Source organism: Petromyzon marinus, chromosome 14 (assembly GCF_048934315.1).
Source record: "Petromyzon marinus isolate PM22_M1 ecotype Great Lakes invasive population chromosome 14, UKy_Petmar_22M1.pri1.0, whole genome shotgun sequence".
NCBI lineage: Eukaryota > Metazoa > Chordata > Hyperoartia > Petromyzontiformes > Petromyzontidae > Petromyzon > Petromyzon marinus.
In genome coordinates, this window is record NC_133680.1 from 2,310,286 (window position 1) to 2,335,689 (window position 25,404).

At 47.6% G+C, this 25,404-nt stretch overlaps 1 protein-coding gene across 2 annotated transcripts; it reads right to left on the bottom strand.

Moving 5' to 3' along the window:
• Nucleotides 1-108: 108 nt before the first annotated feature.
• WDR45 (WD repeat domain 45) lies at nucleotides 109-20,997 on the bottom strand. 2 transcript variants are annotated; one of them, XM_032954386.2, is made up of 11 exons: nucleotides 20,623-20,997; nucleotides 15,863-15,937; nucleotides 15,669-15,773; nucleotides 14,819-14,924; nucleotides 13,744-13,838; nucleotides 13,087-13,166; nucleotides 11,815-11,937; nucleotides 10,093-10,178; nucleotides 8,551-8,652; nucleotides 7,484-7,629; nucleotides 109-6,560 (listed from the first exon to the last, which is right to left on the bottom strand). In XM_032954386.2, the coding sequence occupies exons 1-11, from the start codon at nucleotides 20,711-20,713 to the stop codon at nucleotides 6,451-6,453; spliced, it is 1,119 nt and encodes a 372-aa protein (XP_032810277.1). In that variant the 5' UTR covers nucleotides 20,714-20,997; the 3' UTR covers nucleotides 109-6,450. The 2 variants fall into 2 exon arrangements, with proteins under 2 accessions (XP_032810277.1, XP_032810278.1); XM_032954387.2 differs by having other exon boundaries at nucleotides 20,671-20,996.
• Nucleotides 20,998-25,404: the final 4,407 nt, after the last annotated feature.

A 25,404-nucleotide genomic window follows, 5' to 3' on the forward strand; every position in this document is an offset into this window, starting at 1 on the left:
GACATCACATCACATTGTCCGTCAGCACACACCAAAATCGTGTACCGCCCGAAACAGTTGAACCGATTTGTAGATGAGTCATGGGCGCCACTGCCACGACACCGCACACAGGGTATGCACATTTATTCATGGTCAAGACACATGCACGACCTGCATAAGTACTGTGAAATGCACATCAACCGGACGTTCCCGTAACACGAGGCATACACATTGAACCAAATGGATACGCGCACGGAACGGCTGCAGGCCCGCAGGGGCCAGGTTCGATTCCCAGCTCCGTCTCCAGTCGTAACCTGGAGATTGAAGCAGGTTGCGGCACAGAACCGATCTCCGAACCCGCACAGCCGGTGCGAGACTTTTGACCCCAATTCATGTAATGTGGAGCCCAGGATGAGAATACTATTTAATTATTTGAACACCAATGTACAGATTAAACGTTAAAAGATGTTCCCCTCGTGTAAAAATTACCCCCTAAAATCAGAACACTATACTGTATAGTAGTACACAATAATTTGCGTCCCAACCAAAAATACTATGACAGCGGTTAGGGTGTCGACCCAAGGTTTATGAGAGCCTTGTTCAAATTGGATTTTGTCTATACAGCTTTAAATGTACAAGACGAATTAACGCCCAACAAAATTACAGGTTTTACAAAAGACAAATGACCGACACTTTCTGGGAAGTTCGAACTAGTTGCGATGCCGTTCAATGTATTGTACTCTGATCCACGGGTCAGACGTTTACGGAGATCAAAATACTATCCCACACCAGCCTGAACCTGCACAACTTAAATTCAAAAAGGCACAGTGTGTACCGTTTATTGTGTTTAATATGTATGTTTCTGTGGGTATACATACACACAACGCGTGGATACACGTACACAGTGCTGCACATGTGAAGTCGAGTGCTGTCAATAAGTTTTGACAATACAAAAAAACAATGATGTAATGATAGGCTTATTCTCGTTATATACAGGGTGTTTCAAAAACTTGGACCCGATGTGAAATCGCTATATCTCTGCAACCACGAAACGCCCATGAATGAAACTATTACCACTTGAAAGGACGGGGCATCGAGTTTCAAAAGATGACCGCTAGATGCCTCTCCCAGCACACAAACAGCCCCCAGCCTCAGTCATTCGTAAGTTGGTGACCCCCATAACAGTTCAGCGAGACCGAATCCGTAATTGCGGTGCAGCGTGCGTTTCAACAGCGTTTTGGCATTGATCCGCCAATGTCAAAGAGCACTCGTCGCTGGTACCTACAATTTGAGGAAACGGGCTGCTGTTGATGTAAGGGGAAGAGCACAGGGCGACCACGCACCTCAGAGGAAAACGTGAGAAGAGAGGCGTTTGGGATGAATTCAACTATCGTCTCAATGTTGTCCATACAGCAGGTGGAGGGCACAGTTTTATAAAATGGTTAGTAAAACATGATAACGCATGAAACCGTTTGTAGCTGTTTGTGTAATTGTAACATGTTGCCATCGTGAAATATACTGCTTTGAAATTGGGTCCATCTTTTTCAAACACCCTGTATAGTAATCAACATTTGCATTGATGTTTGGTTATTCCTTCGTTAAAAATGAAGTCTGTGCACACCTAAATGTTTTATTCTCAAATCGTTTTGACCAGCCTTCGAATGTCCAAACTACACTATGCTATATACAGTATCATACACCTGGAGAGTTGTACGTTGCACGTGGAGCTGGGAGGATAAAGTCGATTAATTACCTTTTTCTTTTTAAAGTAGCCACTTGTGTTCGATTACTCAGGCGGCTTTAAAAATGACAACCGTCCCTACACCCTGCCTCCCCGAGGCCGGGAAAACCCTGAAAAGCCACGGCCAGCGCGACCTGGCTGATGCCGATTAAGTCACCAAGCCCCGAACCCACCACCACCTCCCGTCCAGCGGCACACGTGGGAATGTGAGGCGAGACTTTTTCCCCCCTCCCAAACTATTCTCGTGTAATCTGATTATTAGAGTAATCGACTACTTTAATAATCGGAAAGGCCAGTTCTTAGCTACAAGTCTTTATGAACGTTTTTCGGGCAGTGGCTGTTGCAGCAGGCATAATAAACATTGACAACGGAGGAAGATAGATGCGCCCTACAACGCTCATGCTGACCACACGTTTTCCTACTACAGTATGCTACTTTGAAATGTCGCTTGTGAAGAGCCCTCCAAAGGTGCAATGTTCACGAATCTTCCACAACCGCTCGGGATGCGTTGAACGCCACCGCATTATCGCAGCGCCGGGTACAAGTACAGCCCCTTCTTGTCAATCCACTGCTAGATGAGGCCCCCCCCCCACTCCTGTGCAGGCCTTGGGGAGTTATTGGACCATACTCCACCATTGCTGGTCTTTGTAGGTTTAAGGTGGGGCGCGGCGATAGATTTTGCTGTACTGCTCTCTACTGTTCACCACAAAGCCTCACACAAACCCTATGACAATCTGTGCATGGTGGTCACCCACCCAAGCACTATACAGGGTAATAGGCTGAACCCTGCGAAACTTCCGAGATCTGACGAAATTGGACACATTCCCGGCGATTGGGTCATCGGCAAATCACACCACCATATGACTCGAACGAACCCGGCAATCTGTTCACACACCAGTTCGCAACACCGCTCGCCGTTTACACGAAAGGTAGCGCCAGTTTCTTTCTTCCCATTCTAAGCACCTTTTGCATGGAGAGCTGTCCCACGGAATTTATACACAGATGCCGGGAACTCGAGTGCAAAATTGCTTTGACAAAGCAACTCTCCATCAGTCAGTACGACTCTCACTCAAAAACGTAAAATATAAAAAAAAACTAACTCAGCGTGGAAACGTAAACATGAGCAGCGTGAAGTCAACACGATTATTACACACCGCCGCTGCACGCAGCACAGATGTGTGCAGCTGCTGCATTCGTTTCAACTACAACTGTGAATTCGAGTCTTGCACTTATGTGAAGCTTCAGAATAATCCGTGCCGTTAGCGTATAAAAACAGAGCGCACACAAAGCACACACTGGTTTCGAGGACCCAGTCCTTGGAACTCATCTCTGTTCAGCAGATGTATAACTCTTCCCAAATGGCCAGATGGTAAACGAAAATGGCAGCTTTAGTATTTTTACGAGTTGCATTTTAACGTACTTTCGTCAGGCAATTAAATCATATAAAATCAAGACTGTTCACCACACTGCCTTTTTTTGGAATCTGAACGCAAACATTAACCAATAGAGGCAAGTTGCAATTATGAATCATCATGAACTGTGCACCTCAATGCAATTTTGTTGGGGCTCAAAAAGACTACCCAAAAAGGTTTGAGCTATAATTAATCGGATCGCAGTGGCATAGTTGTGGAGGGTGCAGGAGGTGCAACTGCACCGGGACCCAAAGGCCGGGGGGCCGAGGCGCCAGCTACAGAGAGGGGGTGATATTGAACAGAGGGCCACAATTCATTCCTTGCACCAGGAGCCAAACGCAAACCTCGCTATGCCACTGTTATTCTTGTATATTAAACTGAAACGAATGTTCTGTAACATGCAAAATATCAAGATATTACACCGACTTTGAACTCGTACAATACTGCTTTGTATAGCTACCATATATATAACCGATTAAATCCCATACAGTATACCAGAATAATAATGCAATTGTGCAGCATCAATAGAACACTCATTCTAACAATGCTGTCAAGCGGAACAGTTTGCAATGCGTGCCCATTTGTAATGCCATCGTTATTATTTCTATTAAGCCAAGCTGTCGCTAGGCTCCATGCGTAACCAGAAGTGGATCATACAAGTACACCACCTGTAGCATGGCCAGCATTATCAAGCTGTTGCGAAAATTAATTCTCCAAGCTTGTTCCTGCATGAGACAGGGAATTGTAAAGACTGCTACTTGTTCACCACGCTGGATTTAAAAAAAAAATAGGAGTGCTACCACTATATTCTTTGGTTCTTTTGGTAAAGTCACGTAGGTGAATCTGACGAAATTTTTCACCAACGTGACTTTACCGAAAGAACCAAAGAATATGGATCCTTGCAGTCACGAAGACTTCAAATCTATAAAGTGCTACCACTGCTAAGACTGTCGGTTTTCGAGGTTGTGCTGTCCATCACTTCGATGTGCTTCCGGGTTGAACCACGTGCCAAATGACACACGGTACAACGTGAAAACACATCGGAGAGAAGTGAGGACTGGGCTCGGGTGCAAGCGGGGATGACAGTTCTAGACAAAACCAAGAGCTTCAAAAAAATAAAGATAACCACAATAGGTGTATGCGGCTGCGATAGATTATGCCGTCACACAAGGAACCCAGATTCAACCGTTGACGTGTTTCGCTGTCGTGGTCGGAAAATAAGCTGTCGGCTTTTCTCCTACAGCAGCTTCTCGCTGGACAAAATAGGCAGATAGAGAATGCAGCTCGTAACTTCACTGCCATTACCCGGATGTTGCCAAGTGAACTATCCGCCACATCAGCACGTACAGTGTATCGGCATGATTTATATGGAGACACGATTTACGCAATGGTGTTATCTGCATAACGTAGCAGACGTGGTGAGGCAATATAACAAAAACCCGTGATAAGCATACATCTGACCGCCACCCACAATTGGCATTAGCAATAACGTTGCATGGTTCAACACGGTGAGCTTACAAAACAGAGGTCAGCATTGCACATTACCGATACGTTTAAAATAATCGTTTCTTTTCAAACTGATATTATCGGTACAGTACTGCTACTGTAAAACGTGCTAATATATAAAAAAAGTAAAATACTGAGCGTGTAGTATTTGTTAGCATCACTGTCATGTCACCATAGTGCCCGAAATGTACAAACGCAAGGTCAACACCAGTCGCGCTGGAGGTCATGTCGGCGCGCATTACAGCTGTAAACATTTAGCAATGGCGTCGTCACACGGTGTGCAAAAGCATAAAACGCGACAACAGCACAGGCCTTCACTGAAAGTGGCGGCAGGCAACCTGCACAACTAAAAGCGATACCCCCCCCCCCCTCTCGGAACCGGGCTCGCGAGTGGCGAGTAATCCATCTCTCCACGAGCAGTTGCAAGCGCAGAGTGCTGCAGAATTGTTGCCAGCGAGTACTGGATCAAGTCACGACGTCGGTGTGGCGAAACACGAGGAACGCTGTGGCGGGGTGCAGCCAGTAGTCCCGAGCCTGGGTGCGTCCTTCAGCTTATGCCACACGGTACATTGTGTAAAACAGGCAACCGCAACATGGGCTGGGAAGAGCACTGGCCACAAAGGGCCGAGAGGAGTCGGTGTCTTGCGACGATCGTTTTAACCTCTGCGCCATCAAGTATCGTGCTGCCGTTGCTTGTCCTCCCTTCGGATGAGGAGATAAAAGTGAATCGGTCTCAAGAACTTCAGAGGTCCAAGGTCAGGCATAGATATTAATGGAGATTATACGAGCTGCACCGGGATATGAGCCCGTTGATGAACTTATAAAATAATGTTTCAGTCAATTCTCATCGACTCCCTACCCTCCTCCCTTCCCCTTTCCACTGTCCAACTCACCCCAGCGCTCAAAACACTGAAGCGCGTTCTGGCTACAAGTAGTGCATTATTAGCATGATTTCTCACCTTAAAATATAGTAAAATGTCATTGTGAAACTTCATGAAAGTTTTGATCGCACTGGAAATGACTGTTGCATAAGGCAATTAAAGAAAGTGATGATATATTGCCTGACTATATCAGCGGTGCAGACTTTGGAGCGGCTTAAAACGTCCTCCGTGAACAAAGCTTCATACGCTCTAGTCAATTTTAAGTTTAAAAGGTGCAAACAGTAAATCTCAACAGAAATGATAAAGATTTCAAGAGGCTACATGTTGAAAGAAATCGTGACCATCTTCAGAATATCACTACATGAAACGCAAGCCAGACATAAAACTCTCCAGACATTTTAAACTAGAAAATTATTTAAGACCACAACTGTTCTATTTCTCTAAATATTACAGCTATTGATGCGTTGAGCTAAGCACGACCAGCTTCAGATTATGCGCAGAAGAGCGAATGTTCCTCCCGTCACATAGCTTGACAAATGAGGCTCTCAATGGAAATGCCAACTACACTTCTCTTCTCAAACACCTACCACCAGGCATCATTAAATCCACTAAATTAATAACTTAACAAGATATTTATCTTTCTCTGAGCAATACACCATTCAAAGGAAGACTATGTTTTACTTTCGACTCAAGAAAAACTACTGGAATTTTTTTTTTCTGAAGCTCAGCGGAGAATCTTATTTTCCGTAACGAAGGTTCTTGTTGCAGATATATTTTTGGCCAAGCCCCACACAGCTCCCAATGACAGCGGTGGAGCGTTGAGACGGGAGGCCGATGCTGGTGACATAGGCACCGGCGCCCCTCGCAATCCCCACCCAGCCGAGTCGGGCCTCGTGGACGAGGAAGCTCCCACACGGCGGTTGCCGAACGCTCAGAAGTCATCGTCGTCCCCGATGTCCAGGTAGATGTCAAAGGCTTCGCGATTGCAGCTCCCTTCCGGCGTGAACATGTACTTGTGGAACGTGCCATCCACACACGCGGCTGGGGGTGGTCGGGCGGCAGGAGAAAGGCACAACGCACGTCGCGAACTAGAAACAAATGTTGACACGACACAAGAACTGCCTGCAACCTCGCAACACAAGATGCGAATGCTATTTACAGTTTTCAGCCTTGTGCCTCGAAAAATTTTGAAGTTTGTAATTGAATCTTAACAGGTGACGGCCGTTGGTGTAATACACACTCGGGTTACGTAATATCTTTGGACAGATGTTGTTGACAAAGCTATGATTCAGCACTCCAATTATAGTGACTCAATGATTGCAATGATTATATCCTCACGATAAGCTGACATAGCCCCCGCCTTGCAACAGCCCACAACACCTTTATGCATGGTGGTCACCCATCAAAACACTATCCACGCTCATAGACAGCAGAAGGCAGTGCAGCATAATCTATTGTGGTGCTGTTAATATCAATGCTGCTCACTTTAACAAATCTGCAATGCTCAGTGTGGTGAAGTTTGGTCAAATAAACCCCACAAACCAGAGGCATGGGGAAGCCCTCACCCTGCAGTGGACTAACAGAGAACTGTGCATGTACAACAGCTATGGATAGCGGTTGTTGTCAAAGTTTAGATTCACTGCACTAACGATGGTCTGCTGACAGCAATGATTCTATCGTCATAAGTAAGCTAACAATACAATTATAAACCATGATTAAATCATAGAGCTCGCTCCAACTAGAACATCGATAGGTACAGAACACAGTTATCGAGGCTAAGCGTGTGTGTGTGGATTATAACTGGGTCTGCCCCGTGACCTGCCAGCGGGCGTTCGACACTTCACGTGGCCTCAAGGTCCACATAGCCTGGCCAAGGTGCACACAGCCTGGCACAAGCGTCGTGGTGACGTCACCGCCACTGAGTGGCGAATGGCGGTTGTTGTTGTTGTTATAACGGAGCTCACCGATCACCGAGTTGGTGCTCTTGGCCGCATTGCGTCCGAACGCGCACACGCAGGAGCACTCGGCTGGCACCGTGAAGGAAGCGAGGCTCCACTGGGAGTCCACGTACTGCCCGATGACCGGCCCCACCTTGCCCACTCGTGCCAGACTGTGGTGCATAGTACAACATTCCAGTGTAACTACAGCATGGCTGTGGTGCGGTTATTATAAAAAATTATTATAAAAATTCCAACTAAAATCAGAGGCGTGAGGAACCAGACAAAAGGGACATGCAGCCAGTTATTGTCAAACATTCCGCTAAGCTCTGCAATCCTATATATATGCAGGTGTTATCGACCGAATAATGAGTGTTTACATGTGGGAATAAACCGGAGCACCTTGAGAAAACACATGTGTGAGGGGGCAACACTTTATCCCATACAAATGTAATGGGAGTCTGCATTTGCTGTACCGCATTCTCCTGGCAAGCCAGGGCAAGGCACCTCGACACCCACAGAAAGGGAGTTTCACAAGATTTGTGTGATCCACCGACCCTCACCACCATAGTGCCGGATTATGGGCGTGTGCAACTACTGCCGTGCCACTACAGAACACTTGCCAACTCGGCAACCACCCTCCTGAGATGGCTGCATGCTTGAGATCGTTACATGGTGTTCACAAAGCGAGACACAATAATGCCACCGTTAGGCAGTGTTAAAATTGTCTCCATAGTGATCAGAGATCACTTGTCCACATTAAGCCCCTGAGACACAAGGCAGCAGTAGGTACCGATGGCTTTACTCTAGTGATGATTCCTAACAAAGATGAAATAAGTATATAGTTGTCTCCTTGTCCTGTCGCTGTATAAAATAATACGTTCACAAATTTCACTTTTTATGAGTTGGTGGTCTCAAACAAAGCTGTGCAACGGTGATATACATAGAGCACGACATGATGGGATGACCGATCCTATGGTCAAGATCGTGCCCATTGCTGCTTTTGCATGCATACAAGTTTTTATTTTATTTTTTATCTGTGGAGTCTCATAATTTACAAGAGGGTTGGGAAAGGTTTGAACGCAAGGACTCACGTGGAGGTGCGATTGAGGTGCGTGTCTTTGAGAGCAAACACGTGCACCGTGCCCTTGTCGCTCGACACGCACAGGAAGGACGAATCGTGGCTGAAGTTGATGCTACAAAAGGAACAGAGGAAAAGAAAAAAAATATAACGCACCGTAGCATCGCTTGCGCTGCGGAAAGTAATGTACGTGTTCTCTAGTTTCATAAAAAAAATCTACCCAACTACAATGACAACACCAGACAAATTTGAAATGTTATCTGCCTAGTCACAAGCCAAAGAATAGGAATATTTAAAAAAATATATATATCAAGGCGCATCATTATTTATTTATTTACTCGCAATGGAGCATCTCTCTACGAGTGCACTCAACCCGACTGGGTTGTGGAAAAATAGCTTTATAGCTCATCAGATTCCTCCAGTATAAAGATTCTGATGATGATTCTGAACTGTCTGCCATTTTTTCTTTCATTGTAAAAGCACTCCAGTCATAATTAGTTTTTATTATTCTCATGTCAATTATGATCTGGTCTTGATAAGACTCAAAAATTGGCACAGCATTAACCTAGCCAAATGACTGTAAACACTATACTATACAGACGTAATTTACGTAATTACTTTTACATTGTTACATTTAATGCACGACACAACATGATTACAATGACACAGTATATGTGTAACACTCATACATATGACTACAAATGTATTTATTCTTTTTGTTATGAAAAGTATATGACTACATAAAACAAGTTATTACCAGTACACTGCATATTCACTTCGCCTTTGAATTTGGTCATATATGTATCCGATGGCATCGGAGGGGGAAAATATGCAACTGAATACAGCAGTTGTTTTGAGCACTGTGGGCCGCTATAGCCGTGTGACCACCGATGCCAAAGTGAGCATGGGAAGGGAGCTGCGGTAAGAACAACAACAACCCCATCACGAGAAAAGAGAGATAGTGAAGCAGGAAGGGGGAGCAAGACACTGGGATAGCGAGAGGCAAGACAGACACCAAGACGGGATCAAATAGATCCATAGAGAGAGACAACCAGACCAGGCATAGGGAGACAGAGATAGAGAGACACCGAGAGACAAAGTGACACAGAGCAACACAAAAACATAAACTCATTGACAGGGGAAGACAATGTCAGGGAGATAAAGACATTGAGACAGAAGCTTGCCAGTTTATTTGTCGAAAATTATTCTTAAAAAGTGCTCAGCTTAAAAACCATAAAGAATTTGATTTAACAGTAAAAAATATTAGTTGTTGCATTCCTACTTGTATTAGAAAGTACAAAGTACTTTAAATACATCTCACTTCATCGTATACGCTTATATTGGATCCAACTACAGACAGCGCATTGTAGAAGACTTAGGGTCAATTATTTTTACAGCTATAGCAGCGGCATTGTTAGCTGAATTTCTAAGTCCTATGAAATTGTGATTGCCTATAACTACGAATCGCACAATTACAATCGTTAATTGACGCCAGGTCTGTACCACATGGGATGACAGCCCAGCACGAGACAAGCGCCACACGGGATACACCTACCAGTAGAGCGTGGCTGGGTCAGCACCCCGCCTCAACTCCACGAGCTTCACCTTGCTCTGAGTGTCAAACAGGCGAATCAGAGTCCCCTGCCAAGAGCATGAACGCACACACGTGTAGACAAAAATCCCCCGTTATAGCCTCAACAGGCTGTACGAGCAAGCGGCACTGTTAAATAGCAGCATCATGCCCGGCTGCCTCTGTCTCCCCAGTCGTAGCGTTTACACATTGCACCAGATACTCAATTGAGGCTCGATCAACCTAAGCGAGGCCCAGCACCATCAGATAAACGTCACTGATGTTGGATATGAACGGGCAACAACCTTTGGTCAGTAGCAGCAGTGTGCCAACCACTACACTACAGCTCCCCACAGACATACAAACAACAAAATCCCCATGTAGCTTTAACAAACTTTTGGAGAAAGTGCTGCTCGCGAGCACCGATGAAGGCTGGCACGGCACACAAGGGGGTATATGTATGTTTAATTTCTTTCGCACCATATGTAGCCAACCGTGCTAATTGGCACCACGCCCGGCCGCCTTTGTCTCCCTCGTGGCAATGTTTTCACACTGCAATAAGTACTACATTGAGGCTGAGCCGACCTACGGGAGGCCCAGGACCGGTTCAGATAATTGTCACTGGTGTTGGCCATGACCGGAAATCGAACCCGGGTCGCCGGGTTCGTAGCACAGCGCCAACTCCTACACTACCGCTCCCCAAAACAGACATGCACACACACGCTCGCAACACACTCACAGCCCTAAAGGTGACTATGTTCTTGAAAGCAAATTAATATATTTGTTTTTAAATACAAATTTAATTAAGTTCACAAACGCCCACAGGTTAGCTAATCACGTCGCTATGAACCCGGTAACCTGAGTTCAATTTCTGGCCACAACTAACATCAACAGCGAGTGATGCTTGAACCAGTCCTGGGCCGCCCCCACCCCCCCTCTTCACCAACCGGCACTGTCAAGTGTGCCGAAGTATGTTAACAAATCCACTATGCAAGCAATTACTTCAATTACTTTTGGCATGCTTGTCTGGCATTAAAACAATTATCTTGTGATGCAACAGCTGTGCACACACCGACAAGCATGCGCCTGCAGCTGCCGACGCATGCCCAAGCCCAGCCACGCACTCACCCCAAAGCGAGCGCACACCAGTGCAAGATAGTGTTCGACCTTGTAGAATTTGGATTCGCGCCCCTTTCCTTACACCACTACCCCGAGATGAATATACTACGACGGGGTATCTGCCCAAGGTTGCTCACAACCTTGTTCAAATTGCCTTTTGTCAAGACTGATATATTAAAGCACAAGATTAATAGACTAACTCCCAACAATGTCAGCTGCGAGACAGAAAGCATGACCAACACTCGCTCAGGGGTTAAACCGCCACTGGGGAGTAGGGCAGGTGTTTAATTTACTTGGTATTTTGACCTTGGGGTCAGGATTCTATGGGGGTCAAAATACTATCTCACAATAGCCTAAAGCGGCAAAACTCAAGTTTTTCATGCAATGTTCATCGCTTATAGTATTTAACGTAAGGTTATGCGTGGGTATACAAATACACAGTGTGTGTGTGGATATACTCAGTGCTGTACACAAGGTGTGGGGCGCAGTCAAGACAGGGTTATTCTGCTTCAACAATCAGTGAAATTAACTGAAATTGTTGTTTGGAGATCGGCTGTGCGGCCGTGACGATGGAGGAAGAGGCCTCACCTTCTTGGAGGCAGAGGCCACGAGGCTGCCTGGCTGGTTGAGGGCGATGCAGGCAATCTCGCCCTGATGAGCGTTGATGGTGAAGGGCGCCGATGACGTGCCGGGCTTCGTGTTGGACAGGTCCTAGCGTGCCGAGTGGCAAAACCAGAGGGCATCACCGTGCGGCAAGATCGTATATGCACGCACCGTGCGTTGTCGTGGAGTATTGCGTTGTGAGACCGTTTATGAACAGACCTACGTTATTCATCTGCACACACAAATGCTGCTGGATAATACTGGTGTGATAAAACCAACAGGTCGATGACTAGAAATATTTTTTTGTAAGTGGAGACACAGGATGAAGATATGATTATAGATATGATCGCCTACAGCTGAACAGAGAGGCTGAGTGTATGTGTGCAGCCCTTCAATCCACAGCTGTATTAGGTCCTTACCACACCGAGGGTTACGTGACCATACTTCACGACGCTGGTCAGTGAGGGTTGGTAAAGGGAAGCAACAGACAGTGGACCATTGAGGTTCAGTACAACAATGGGTTTACCGCCACTGCCCCCTGCTGATATTGTAGCCCCTCAGCAGCCTGTTATGCATGGTGATCGCCCATCCAAGCACTATCCAGGCTCAATACTGCCAAGCTTCCGAGATTTGACAAGATCAGCTACATTCTGGGTGCTTTTGACACGGGCTACCAAACAGGGTATAAACAAACAAATCACAGCAAACTGTTAAAAGGACACGAGTCATTACTAAGATAGGATGAGTCATGACAAGGATATCCTGTTTTAAAATAAAAAATACACATGCCTGATTGCCAAGAGAATAAGAGTAATAATTAGACAGAGGCAGTGCTATAAATATATCTGCTTGTTTCCATCTTTCTTTCGTATGGCATTTGAAAAGCAACCGACTGAGCTTATAACTGGATGTTCTCATCGAACATATTTCATTTGTGATGATGCATAACAACTATTCCATTTGTGACTCCTGAGAAAGTGTGCATTCGGCAATGATTTGTGACGTGAGAGATGGATTGCACGTGCACTCTGCAATCACAATTAGGTGTGGCTCCTTAACATCTCATTACGGATTATACTCACAGAGACCAAAAAACACACGTTGAGACTCGCATACTCATATCAAGACCCATACTATACGTAACAATGATGGCAGTGATGGATTGCCCTTCAGCACAATCACAATTCGGCGACTCCTTGATTTCCCACTTTTGGAGGAGGTAGCTACAAAAGTCCCCAATGCAGTGAAGGACCTCACCACCAGCTGGAGGCTCCCACACTTGTGTCCTGGAAACACGAGCAAGGGCTTTTCCAGGCTGGGGCACAGTTCACACAGACCTGCAGATAAAAACAACACGTGGTATGACGTGAGGCGATTTCTCAATCGTTAGGAGATTTGGTCCCCATCCATCGCCTCATCCCCTCACCCGAATCGATCTTCGAGCCCTCGCATTGATGGCCCCTCTTATTTACACGATCTTGTGGAGTTGAAAAGAGACTCCAATAATAATGATAGCCTGCTGGACTCTTTCCTATAGTCATTTTTCTATCCACATTGTTTTGTTTAGCATTGCCCAGCTAAAATTTGGACAGTCATAGAATTTGTATGATACCTCAATAAAAAAAATTACACAACACGGTTCACACGCCAATGACAGCATTGTTCATTCAATGTTGTAATGCAAAATATATTTATATAAAATAACAATTAAATGTTACACAGCACAGCAAAATGTTACGCCAAAATGTATTTTCTGCGAAAGATTATTATAATTAATAATCTAGTGGTTAAATGAAGCACATTAGTCAAAGAAATAAATACTTTCCCGAGTCAAAGGAAAATAATGCAACATGTGACCAGTAGGAAAAAAGCAGTGTTATTAAGTATAGGTCCCAGTGGGACCTGCGTTCTTACCGTCTGGATTGTCTCGTGTGTCGAACTCAAATATTTTTTGTGGGTTGTCTGGGAAGGTGAAGACGTAGATGCGGTACCGCAAAACCACAATGATCCTGAATGAAAGAAACATTGATGCCTCATGATGGTTCATAAACATAGGTCACTCTACAATGAGCAAATCCTGCCTTGACAACCTAAAAAGGAATGTATTTCTATAATCTGATATAATACTTTTTTATTTTATTACGGTGTAAAACTAATTTAAACAGCAACATAAAAATATTACAATGTTTCAAATTACAAGTGCGGCTCTACATCGAAAAGAGGGCATATATAATTCAAAAGGCAGTCCATGAGTAACACAGAGGATGAACTGCACAGTCAAGCAGGGTCATCCGAGGCAGCCCTCAACTGTCAAAGAACATCTACTGTAGCCTACAGACCTCACCTGTCAATATGCTCAATCATAATGCTGTGAGGTCCCATGTACTGGGTTATACATTTTTTTTATAAAGGACACATTTCTCAGGGTTCATTCAAGTAGCCACCGGTGAAGCGTGACTCGCCAAAGCAGAACCTATCAACATGAGAACAGTACAATTTACAATCCATTTACACTCTAGACCGGTTGAATGTTAACGATGTGTTTCATCCTTTGACGATAGTTTCGCCTGTGCCACTGGCAACATACTCGTGAAATCCAAAGGTTTAGCGTCACACCTGGATTAACAGTAAGGAGGTTATTGAGCAGTATCTTAGCTTGGTTGGCATGGACTCTCGTGTAAGGAATTAAATGGGGAACCCCGTCTCCAATTACTTCCCCCCCCCTTCATAGATTGGCGCCTAGCCACCTCAGGCCTGTGGGCCCTGGAGCAGTTGTACGGCATGCACTCTACTGGACAGCCACGCCGCCGGTATTGAGTAACATTTTGCACGTAGCGTTTATGTAACACTGTAGCAGCATACATTGGCCAAACAACAAAGGCACATTCCAGGACAAAAGGGCAAATGGCTCCGCAAAAGGTCAAGTAGATGATGGCAGTGGGGGGGGGGGCGGTACTTTTTCTGCAGGAGTGTCCGGTGCGTAACCCACTTGTCGTGGCGCATACGGACGGCCAGCACGGCGCTCGTGAACGTGAAGTCCAACACCAACTTATCCCGGGCGTCCCGGCCCTCGCGCGCGTCGTCCCACACGAGAACTGCGTGCGCACCGTGACAATGGACATGCACCCAGAGCTCCCACTCCTCCTTGTGCTTTAGCAGCAATACCAGCGATCGTTCTGTTTACCATACAAGCTTAGCCCGAGGCAGTGAATGCATATCAATCATTCCACCAGAGCACAGTAATGCATCACTGTTCTGACCTTTTTAAAGAAAATAACGAAGCCAATGTTGGTGACAGATGTAATGTCACATTAATGCTCATGAAAAAAGTTACTCCAACACTTTACTTGTGAAATAATATATTAGCTATTTTACACATTGAGCATAATGACTTTACTTACATAGGTTCCATTAAGCCACATATAACTTATAACACGTGGAAGCTCTGTCAAATAGCCTGGGGTTTTTTAATTATATTTTTCAGTGGGCCATGGCACCACGATGTCAAACGTATGTACACAGGTTGTATATTTTGTGTCCAGCTCTCGCACCTCTCCCTTCACTATCGTGCTCTCATCTCGGTAGTCATTTGTTTCTTGCATCGTACTCGCTGAATTTGTTCTCGTTTATCGCAAATCGTTATCTTTTTATATCTCGTGACGATCCATATCTCTCAGTGGACCAAAGGTCAGCAGACCACCTGTTCGTAGGCCAAGTGTGGCCCACGGGGACGCTAAAGAACCCTTCCATTGGCTATACACAACGCAGCTGCATGCAAATTGTTACCAATATAGAATTCTAAGGCCAGACATCAGAACCAATAGTAAAGCGATTGTTACCAGAGTTGTCAGCAAATTTGGGCGAGGAGCCTCCACCAACCAAGGCGAGAAGGTTGGAGCGATGCAGCATCTCCACTCTCCCAACACTGCCCACCTGATCAACATCTGCAAAGAGGAGGGGGGAATGTAAACATTAACGCTGCACCTGAGAACATTTGAATGTCAGGCGAGGGTATGGGGAAACCTTCCCTTACCTAGGTGAGCCTTCTCCATGAGAGGCTCCACGTTGTAAATCCTCAAACCACTCTCCATGGCACAGCAGAAACAGCCTGGGAGTGACAGCATATACAAGGAAATGCGTTTGTGTTCAGACAAGCATCTGTTAACAAGTCATAGATGGCACAGGACCGAGGGTCGGCTTGCTATCGCTGTGACAATGGGCCACGAGCGAGAGCGGTGTGGCACAGTTGGCTTGTACCAAATGTTGTTTCGGCGTGATGTCCGATGTTTTGCTCCAGTTTTTGAGGGCTGCTTGGGTGCCTGAAGAAGCCCTCGGCACGTGGAGCAAAGGTATCATGCCAAACAGCGCACGGTACAACCCGAAAACACATCACAAAGCTATAAAGCACAACTGCAAATATCAATTGCTTATGCGGTGTTCCGATTACCAAAGTTAGCAACAGAAGGTGTATATCGGATCAATTGCTTATGTGGTGTTATATTGGACAGACGGGACGTAACATTAGCGTAAGACTAAAAGAACATCAAAGGAACATTAAATTATCCCAAACACAGTTGTCAGCAGTGGCAGAGCATGCTTTCCCAACAAGGACATTCAATTTATTTTGATAACATTGAAGTGTTATGCAGAACTAATTATTACTGGCCAAGATTAGTTAGAGAATCAATTGAAATTGAGAATTCAAATAATTTTCATCGCTGACAGCTATCGACTCAGCGCAGCCCGGAAGCGTATTATTCAGTAATACACAACACATTGCAATTCCTTACAGGTTAGTCATATGCTAAGTGGCTGATTACTGATCTATTACATAATTAAATACACCCCCACATCCGCCTCTGATCTCGAATCCTGATGGGGTTCAACAATGATGACGTCATCCTGCACTATTTAAGACCGGAAGCAGGTGGATGGCTTCACTAATCTGGTAAATAGCCCGAAGATGCTGGATGTAATTTCCAGCGAAACGTCGTACTCAAATTGTAAACGTTGTGGATCCACTCTTTAACACACCGGTGCGCTAAAGTAGTGCAATATTTGTCTTTTGTCAACGTGACACATTTTTTTACTGATTGGCCGTGTCGGGTGGAGGGTTGCGACATTTCTAAATAACGCGATAACCAACAAACCTTTATTATGAATAATACTGGTCGCGAAAGCCTACGTGTTAAATCTACACAGTAGTTAACTTAGCTCCTCAGATATACGACTGACAAAAGAAAGAGCAGGAGTCTGTTGGGACCTGGATTTTGTTTGTTAAATGTTAATATATTTATGGGGGCAACTTGAAACAAAATTAGACTAATGTCCATGTGGGCTGCTTATTAAGACCATTTTGCTGCCATTTCGCGTGTGGTAATAAGTCTAGAAATAGCGCAGGAAACCTTATCCACTACCCAAACTCGTGTTATGAAACGTGACCCTTCTGAAACGGTCTTGAACAGGTTGCTCTTCAAAAACAATTTAATGCAGTATTGTGATGAATAAAATAAAGTTAAATTATAACAAATAATAAGCCCCTTTGACAATCCACCGCTGGATGAAGGCCTCCCCACGCCATGTCAGTCACGGGAGTTGTTTTGAGTGCGAGTTGGTGAATGAAGATCCCACAACTTGTTCGGATTAACACTTTCCATTGACGTTGACAGGAATCAACCTCAAGCAGCTGGGTACACAGAGCTGTGCGCTAACCATTGCGCTAGCCCAGTTGTTGAGCTGTTGTTTCACATTGAAACGCTCCGTGACAAGCTCGAGAAAGCAGAAATCGTCCCCCCCACCCCAACTAGCTGCTTTCCCTTTTTTGCTAAATATTCCTTAAATTCCAATGTTTCGTTCAAATCCATGACTAAGTAATGTATGGAGGACAGTCATGGATATTGAATGTAACCCTTAATTAAAAGTTCATGGAACAAATTGCAAAAAAACTGCTGCGTATTTATTATGAACGAAGACCTTACACACGTGGAATTAAATATAACACGTGGCACTTTCACAAAATGAGTGCGGTACATCAAGGCGAGTCAATGGCTTGGAAGGATGCGAAGTGACCTGACAATATGAGATTACCGTACTGCTTACCAAAAATGACATGGACCGGGAGACACACAAACATCACGCGACATTCCTCGTTGTAACACGTAGACTTTCGCGACCAATATCATCCATGATACAGGTTACATCTGTCGTGTCTGCTGCGAACACGCGGTGGTAGGGATGGGATGACACCCGTAAATTTTCTGGTTTTGGCCAAATGTGAACCATTGTCTTTGTATCTATCGCAATAGACCATGGGCCACGATACGGCTGTGTTCACGTCATACGTGAACATCGCCCCGTGCTTGTGATTCCTCCTGGGCACGAAAACATCGGCGTCAACACACACACAAGAGCGCGTCACATGCCTCCCATTCACAGCAAAAGCCCCAGGCAGAGCAACAAAGTCGGGCATTGTGATAAATAAAAATATATATAACACACCACAGGCTGCCCAGAACGCATTACTACCACTGCTGTACGTGGCCATTAGTAACAATAGCGCGCGTTAAGTGGACGAGCGGTGGATGGTATCAGATATCGGATGTCTTTAAAATTGCCTGTTGTTGCAATCTCTAGCGTTTCTACTTCAAAGCAGACATTCAGAAAGCCAAGCAAACAAGACAGCAGGCCAGGCCAGTCAACCGGTTGGTTGAATACAGCCAAAAGCAGCCATAATTTATGAAGTGGCAGCCTTATTATCGACAGATGGCGATAACGGCTGGCACACACCGCACACACACAGAGTACACACACACTGTACACACACACTGTACACACACAGAGTACACACACAGAGTACACACACCGCACATACACAGAGTACACACACCGCACACACAGAGTACACACACACCGCACACACAGAGTACACACACACCGCACACACACAGAGTACACACACACCGCACACACACAGAGTACACACACACCGCACACACACAGAGTACACACACACACAGAGTACACACACACAGAGTACACACAGTACACACACACAGAGCACACACACACAGAGTACACACACAGAGTACACACACACCGCACACACACACAGAGTACACACACACCGCACACAGAGTACACACACACCGCACACACACACAGAGTACACACACACCGCACACACACAGAGTACACACACACCGCACACACACAGAGTACACACACACCGCACACACACAAAGTACACACACAGAGTACACACACGCAGAGTACACACACCGCACACACACAGAGTACACATACACCGTACACACACACAGTACACACACACACAGAGTACACGCACGGCCCCTCTTTGTCAATCCACTGATGGGTGAAGGCAGCCTCCCCGGCCATTCAGGTCGTGAGGGTTTATTTTGACCATACTTCACTACGCTGGTCAAGTGTAGCCTGGACTCAGGCAGCATAGCCGTGAGGACATTGATATACAAGTTGTGTAGAAACACAATAGAGGTTTTGTGGGGTTACATTCGCGTAAATATATAAATTTGTCGTTAAAATCCGCCACCAGGCGACAGCCTGATGAAGCTAGTTGTAATTTACTGGCGAAACGTCGTACTCAGATTGTAAATGTTGTGGCTTGGCTCTCCAACACACCGGTGTGCTGTACTAGTGACTAATTGACACGTTCTGTTGACGTGACAACCCTTTACTAATGGCTGTGTCGGGTGGTGGCGGGTTTTAACGACACATTTATACGCGATCCAACCCAAAACAACCTCTATTATGGATGATATTGGTCGCGAAAGCCTCCTACGTGTTAAACAAAGTAGAAACAATAGATTTGGCCGCAGTGCCGACCACGTAACCTCCCCCCCTCACCACCCCACAAACTAGCCTGTGGTCGACGACCCAAGCATCCTACCCCAGGCACAGCCCTGCTTAGCTTCTGAGATCTGACGAGATGGAGCGTATGTCGGGGTGATTTTGCCGTAGGCCCTGGCAGACACGGTCATTCAAGTCGGACAGCGAGGATGACTCGACACACAACGGAGGCGGGACGGAATAAACAGAAGCGATCGCTCCGGTCGGTCACGCAGACACGGGGCTTACCGATCGAGCTGAGCCCCAACCACAGACAATCTCACGCTGCCCCTGCCCTAAGCTCCACTCTTGCCCTGAGAGCCCAGGGGCAGGGGAGAGAGGGAGCCGGGCCCTACATGGCTATACCCACCTCGTGCATGCTGCTGCTCTCTCAAGGATGCCGAGTCAACGATCCCTGCGCCCCCAACTCGTCGCCCGTGCCCCCTGTGTTCATTCTGGCACTGGCCTCAATCGGGCCCTTTCCCACTGAGCTGCCCTCGCCCAAGCAGGTACGCTACAGGTTCTGCCCATGCCCTCTCATGTCCGATCAGAGATCCTTGCCCATGCCCTCTTGGCCCCCGGGCCATACCTTCATGATCGAGGCCGTTCCCGGTCTCGTACCCTCGTATTTGGCCGTGCCCTCTCACCACAATGCCCTCTCTCACCTGTCAAGTCCCCCGTTTCTTTCCCATTCGCCTCACGCTCTCCCAAAATGCCCTCGCTTCCCAGAAAACGCCCTCACGTACCTCACATTTGTCCCTCTTTTTATCCCTCCCCCCACCCCTCTCTTACACTCCAACGCCCTGATTCACACATCCTGCCCCGCGTCCGCTTTGTTCCAATTGCCCTCACGCCGATCGGACTTTCACCCCAGGCCACCGGCACCGTTCCCGCACGCGTCAGGCGCCTTCGACAAATGCCCTCACGCACCCCTCACGGTGCCCCCCGCCGCCGGTTCACGAATGCCCCCCAGCTCACTCTGCTCCTGGTTGAAGCGAAGGCTGTTCACGGCACGCTGCATGGTCAGAGCGCAGCAGCTGGGCCTGTCGCCGTCACGATGTTTACTGCTCCTCCTTATTATTACTATCACTGTTCAACTTCTCCGCCTCCTCCTTTGTCTTCGTCTCCTGGCAGTCGTTGTTGCTGCTGCTGCTGAAGACGTCGTAGTGGTCGCGGCTACTGTGCGTGTAGCGGTGCCCGGGCGCCATGGCCTCGGACCCGCGTGGGCTTCGCTGCTGCCGCCGCCGCCTCCTCTCGCACCGCCACCACAACAACAACACCGAGAGGCGGCGCGCCGGCCGGGCTCTCGCGAGACTTGGCAAGCCCCCACCCCCCAGCCAAACCCCTCCCCCGCCAAACCCCTCCTCCTCTTTGTCCCCCACCCCTCCTCCTCTCCCGCTTCCCCCACTCCTTCCCTCCCTCCACCCCTCCTCCTCTTTCCACATTTAACAGCACATCCACATTCAACAACACAACCACATTCAACAGCACATCCACATTCAACAACACAACCACGTTCAACAACACATCCACGTTCAACAGCACAACCACGTTCAGCAACACAACCACATTCAACAGCACATCCACATTCAACAACACAACCACATTCAACAGCACATCCACATTCAACAGCACATCCACATTCAACAACACATCCACATTCAACAACACAACCACGTTCAACAACACATCCACGTTCAACAGCACAACCACGTTCAACAGCACATCCACATTCAACAACACAACCACATTCAACAAAACAACCACATTCAACAGCACATCCACATTCAACAGCACATCCAAATTCAACAGCACAACCACATTCAACAGCACAACCACATTCAACAGCACATCCACGTTCAACAACACAACCACGTTCAACAACACATCCACATTCAACAGCACAACCACATTCAACAGCACAACCACGTTCAACAATACAACCACGTTCAGCAGCACATCCACATTTAACAGCACATCCACATTCAACAGCACAACCACATTCAACAGCACAACCACATTCAACAGCACATCCACGTTCAACAACACAACCACGTTCAACAACACATCCACATTCAACAGCACAACCACGTTCAACAGCACAACCACGTTCAACAGCACAACCACGTTCAACAGCACATCCACATTCAACAGCACATCCACATTCAACAGCACATCCACATTCAACAGCACAACCACATTCAACAGCACAACCACATTCAACAACACATCCACATTCAACAAAACAACCACATTCAACAGCACAACCACGTTCAACAGCACAACCACGTTCAACAGCACAACCACATTCAACAACACATCCACTCCCGCCACATCAATCACGAGCGCCGTCCACGCGAGCGAGCGGCGTTCCTCGCGTTTGTGTCAAGTTCAACTTTTAATTTTGTTTTTGTGTTACCCGGTGTGATCGAGTCAGGGGAAGTGAGAGGCCAGCATAATAAGTTTAATCGATCACCTGGGTGGGTTCACCCAAAGGACAATTGGTGGGTGGTCCACCCACTCCCAGGAACATGCGCGCGAGCCACTCGGGTGAGCCTGCCCTTTGCCCGTACGAGGAGCTCAGAATCATCATCTTTATTTACACCGGAGGAATCCAATGAGCTATGAAGCTCGTTTTCATAGACGGTCCAGGCCAGAATATTTTAAAACATCTCTCGCTCTCCCTCCTCCCTCCATCTTCTCGACTCCCTCCCTCTCTCTCCACTCCCTCCCTCCCCCGCTCTCTTCCCCCACTCCACTCTCTTCTCCCCACTCTCTCCCCCCACTCCACTCTCTTCTCCCCACTCCCTCCCCCGCTCTCTCCCGCCACTCCACTCTCTCCCCCCACTCCACACTCTCCCCCCACTCCACTCTCTTTTCCCCACTCCCCCCCCCCACTCCACTCTCTTCTCCCCACTCCCTCCCCCACTCTCTCCCCCCACTCCACTCTCTTCTCCCCACTCCCTCCCCCGCTCTCTCTCCCCACTCCGCCCCCCCCCTCCACTCTCTCCCCCCACTCCACTCTCTCCCCCCACTCCACTCTCTTCTCCCCACTCCACTCTCTTCTCCCCCCACTCCACTCTCTTCTGCCCACTCCACTCTCTTCTCCCCACTCCACTCTCTTCTCCCAACTCCACTCTCTCCCCCCACTCCACTCTCTTCTCCCCACTCCACTCTCTCCCCCCACTCCGCTCTCTCCCCCCACTCCACTCTCTTCTCCCCCCACTCCACTCTCTTCTCCCCCCACTCCACTCTCTTCTCCCCCCACTCCACTCTCTTCTCCCCACTCCACTCTCTCCCCCCACTCCACTATCTTCTCCCCACTCTCTCCCCCCACTCCACTCTCTTCTCCCCACTCCCTCCCTCGCTCTCCCCCCCCCCCCCACTCCACTCTCTTCTCCCGCTCTCTCCCCCCACTCCACTCTCTCCCCCCACTCCACTCTCTCCCCCCACTCCACTCTCTCCCCCCACTCCACTCTCTCCCCCCACTCCACTCTCTCCCCCCACTCCACTCTCTCCCCCCACTCCACTCTCTCCCCCCACTCCACTATCTCCCCCCACTCCACTCTCTCCCCCCACTCCACTCTCTTCCTCGCTCTCTCCCCCCACTCCACTCTCTTCTCCCACTCTCTCCCCCCACTCCACTCTCTCCCCCCACTCCACTCTCTCCCCCCCACTCCACTCTCTTCTCCTCACTCCCTCCCCCGCTCTCTCCCCCACTCCACTCTCTTCTCTCCACTCCCTCCCCCCACTCTCTTCTCCCCACTCCACTCTCTTCTCCCCACTCCCTCCCCCCACTCCACTCTCTTCTCCCCCCACTCCACTCTCTTCTCCCCCCACTCCACTCTCTTCTCCCCCCACTCCACTCTCTTCTCCCCCCACTCCACTCTCTTCTCCCCCCACTCCACTCTCTTCTCCCCCCACTCCACTCTCTTCTCCCCCCACTCCACTCTCTTCTCCCCCCACTCCACTCTCTTCTCCCCCCACTCCACTCTCTTCTCCCCCCACTCCACTCTCTTCTCCCCCCACTCCACTCTCTTCTCCCCCCACTCCACTCTCTTCTCCCCCCACTCCACTCTCTTCTCCCCCCACTCCACTCTCTTCTCCCCCCACTCCACTCTCTCCTCCCCCCACTCCGCTCTCTCCCCCCACTCCACTCTCTTCTCCCCACTCCACTCCCTCCCCCCACTCTCTTCTCCCCGCTCCACTCTCTTCTCCCCCCACTCCACTCTCTTCTCCCCACTCTCCCCCCACTCCACTCTCTTCTCCCCCACTCCACTCTCTTCTCCCCACTCCACTCCCTCCCCCCACTCTCTTCTCCCCACTCCACTCTCTTCTCCCCACTCTCTCGCCCCTCCCTCTCCTACCCGCTGGCTGGCGCGCGCAGTTGCCATGGTAACCCCGCAGCCCCGAGGTCGTTAAAACTTGTGGCGCCGCGGAGCCAATCAGAGCTCGTTACAGCCCCAAGGGGGGCGTGGTTACAGCCATATATGGGCAAGGGGGGAGGCACGAGTGGCTTTGGGGCTCTGCAACCTGCGGCTCGCTCCTGAGCCCGCATGCGGCTCTTTAAAAACACTACTTTGTGACCCCTTTTGCGAGTATCAAAGTATGAAACAAAAATAATAGGTTTTATCCTTTCTGGAAATAAAACAGGTGTTAAGATGTTCAAACACCAAGTATAAACCTCTTGCAAGGAATCAAGTCTGCATCAACCACACGTACTTGTGAACATGCTCTGAAGGCTCTCCTCTGGTGTAAGCCCATCAGTTTAAAAGACAATGCATATATTATGCACGGAGAGTATATACTAATACCTTTACACTTCTCGACGCCAGCCTTTTATTAAGCCGGCGTGGTTAAATTAGGGGGCGGAACGATTCGCGATTCCAGGAATCGTCGCGAATAAAACTGAAAGATCGATTATTTTGTCCTGTGCCCCTTCCTGATGGTGCTGATGTATCATTTGTACTCTTATTCATTCCACTGTGTACTGCTCGTTTGTAGTCTGACTCTTGTTGGCTATCCCATCTGCATTTTTGTATTGTGTACTTTCTTTGTTTTCGAATTTGCACTGTCTTTGTGTTATATTAGCATAACGTGGATTATAAAAAAAATGTCTCTATAAAGTTTTACGAGTTTCGCCCCTTATTAACTCGGGTCAACACGACTGAATCCGAGTTCATCTTTTAAATGTAGACGAATTAAGTTCCATGGCAAGAGGGTTAGTCATGTTCTAATCCTGTTTTTCAAGTGCACGGTGAAGTCTACGTGGACAGCCCTTGGTCAATCCACTGCTGGACGAGAACCTCCACACCGTCCGTGTTGGCCGCGAGGACCATTTGGTCATACTGTACTTAAAATCTGGCCAGCACAGGCTAGTGAATGGCAAGAACCATAAAGTACAGTATAATGAATTTGTATGCTCTGCCCTCTGCTGCCCACGACGTTGCGCAGTTTGTAACCTGCGTGGTTGTCATACATCCAAGCACGACCATACAGGCTCAACTCCAATGGCCATAAGCTAGAGTGCCCCGAATGAATTCAGTTCCATTTCAACAGGAATTTTGGTCGAATTATTCACGTATCATTTCAAAATACGACTGGTTTGCCAGGTAGGCAAGTCCACAAACTAGTCATGACTGCGAGCCAGATACACTCGGACATCAAGGACTTAGAATATTGAAGTGCATAAAAAGTTTAAAATATGACAAG

Excerpts from the sequence above, each read along its gene's own strand:
- WDR45 (XM_032954386.2), bottom strand. The coding sequence starts at position 20,713 with ATGCAGCGTGCCGTGAACAGCCTTCGCTTCAACCAGGAGCAGAGTGAG. Across the intron at positions 13,167-13,743 it reads CACACGAGACAATCCAGACG|GTCTGTGTGAACTGTGCCCC; the intron begins GTAAGAACGCAG and ends TTTTATCTGCAG. Across the intron at positions 11,938-13,086 it reads GTGGGAGCCTCCAGCTGGTG|GACCTGTCCAACACGAAGCC; the intron begins GTGAGGTCCTTC and ends TCGGCACGCTAG.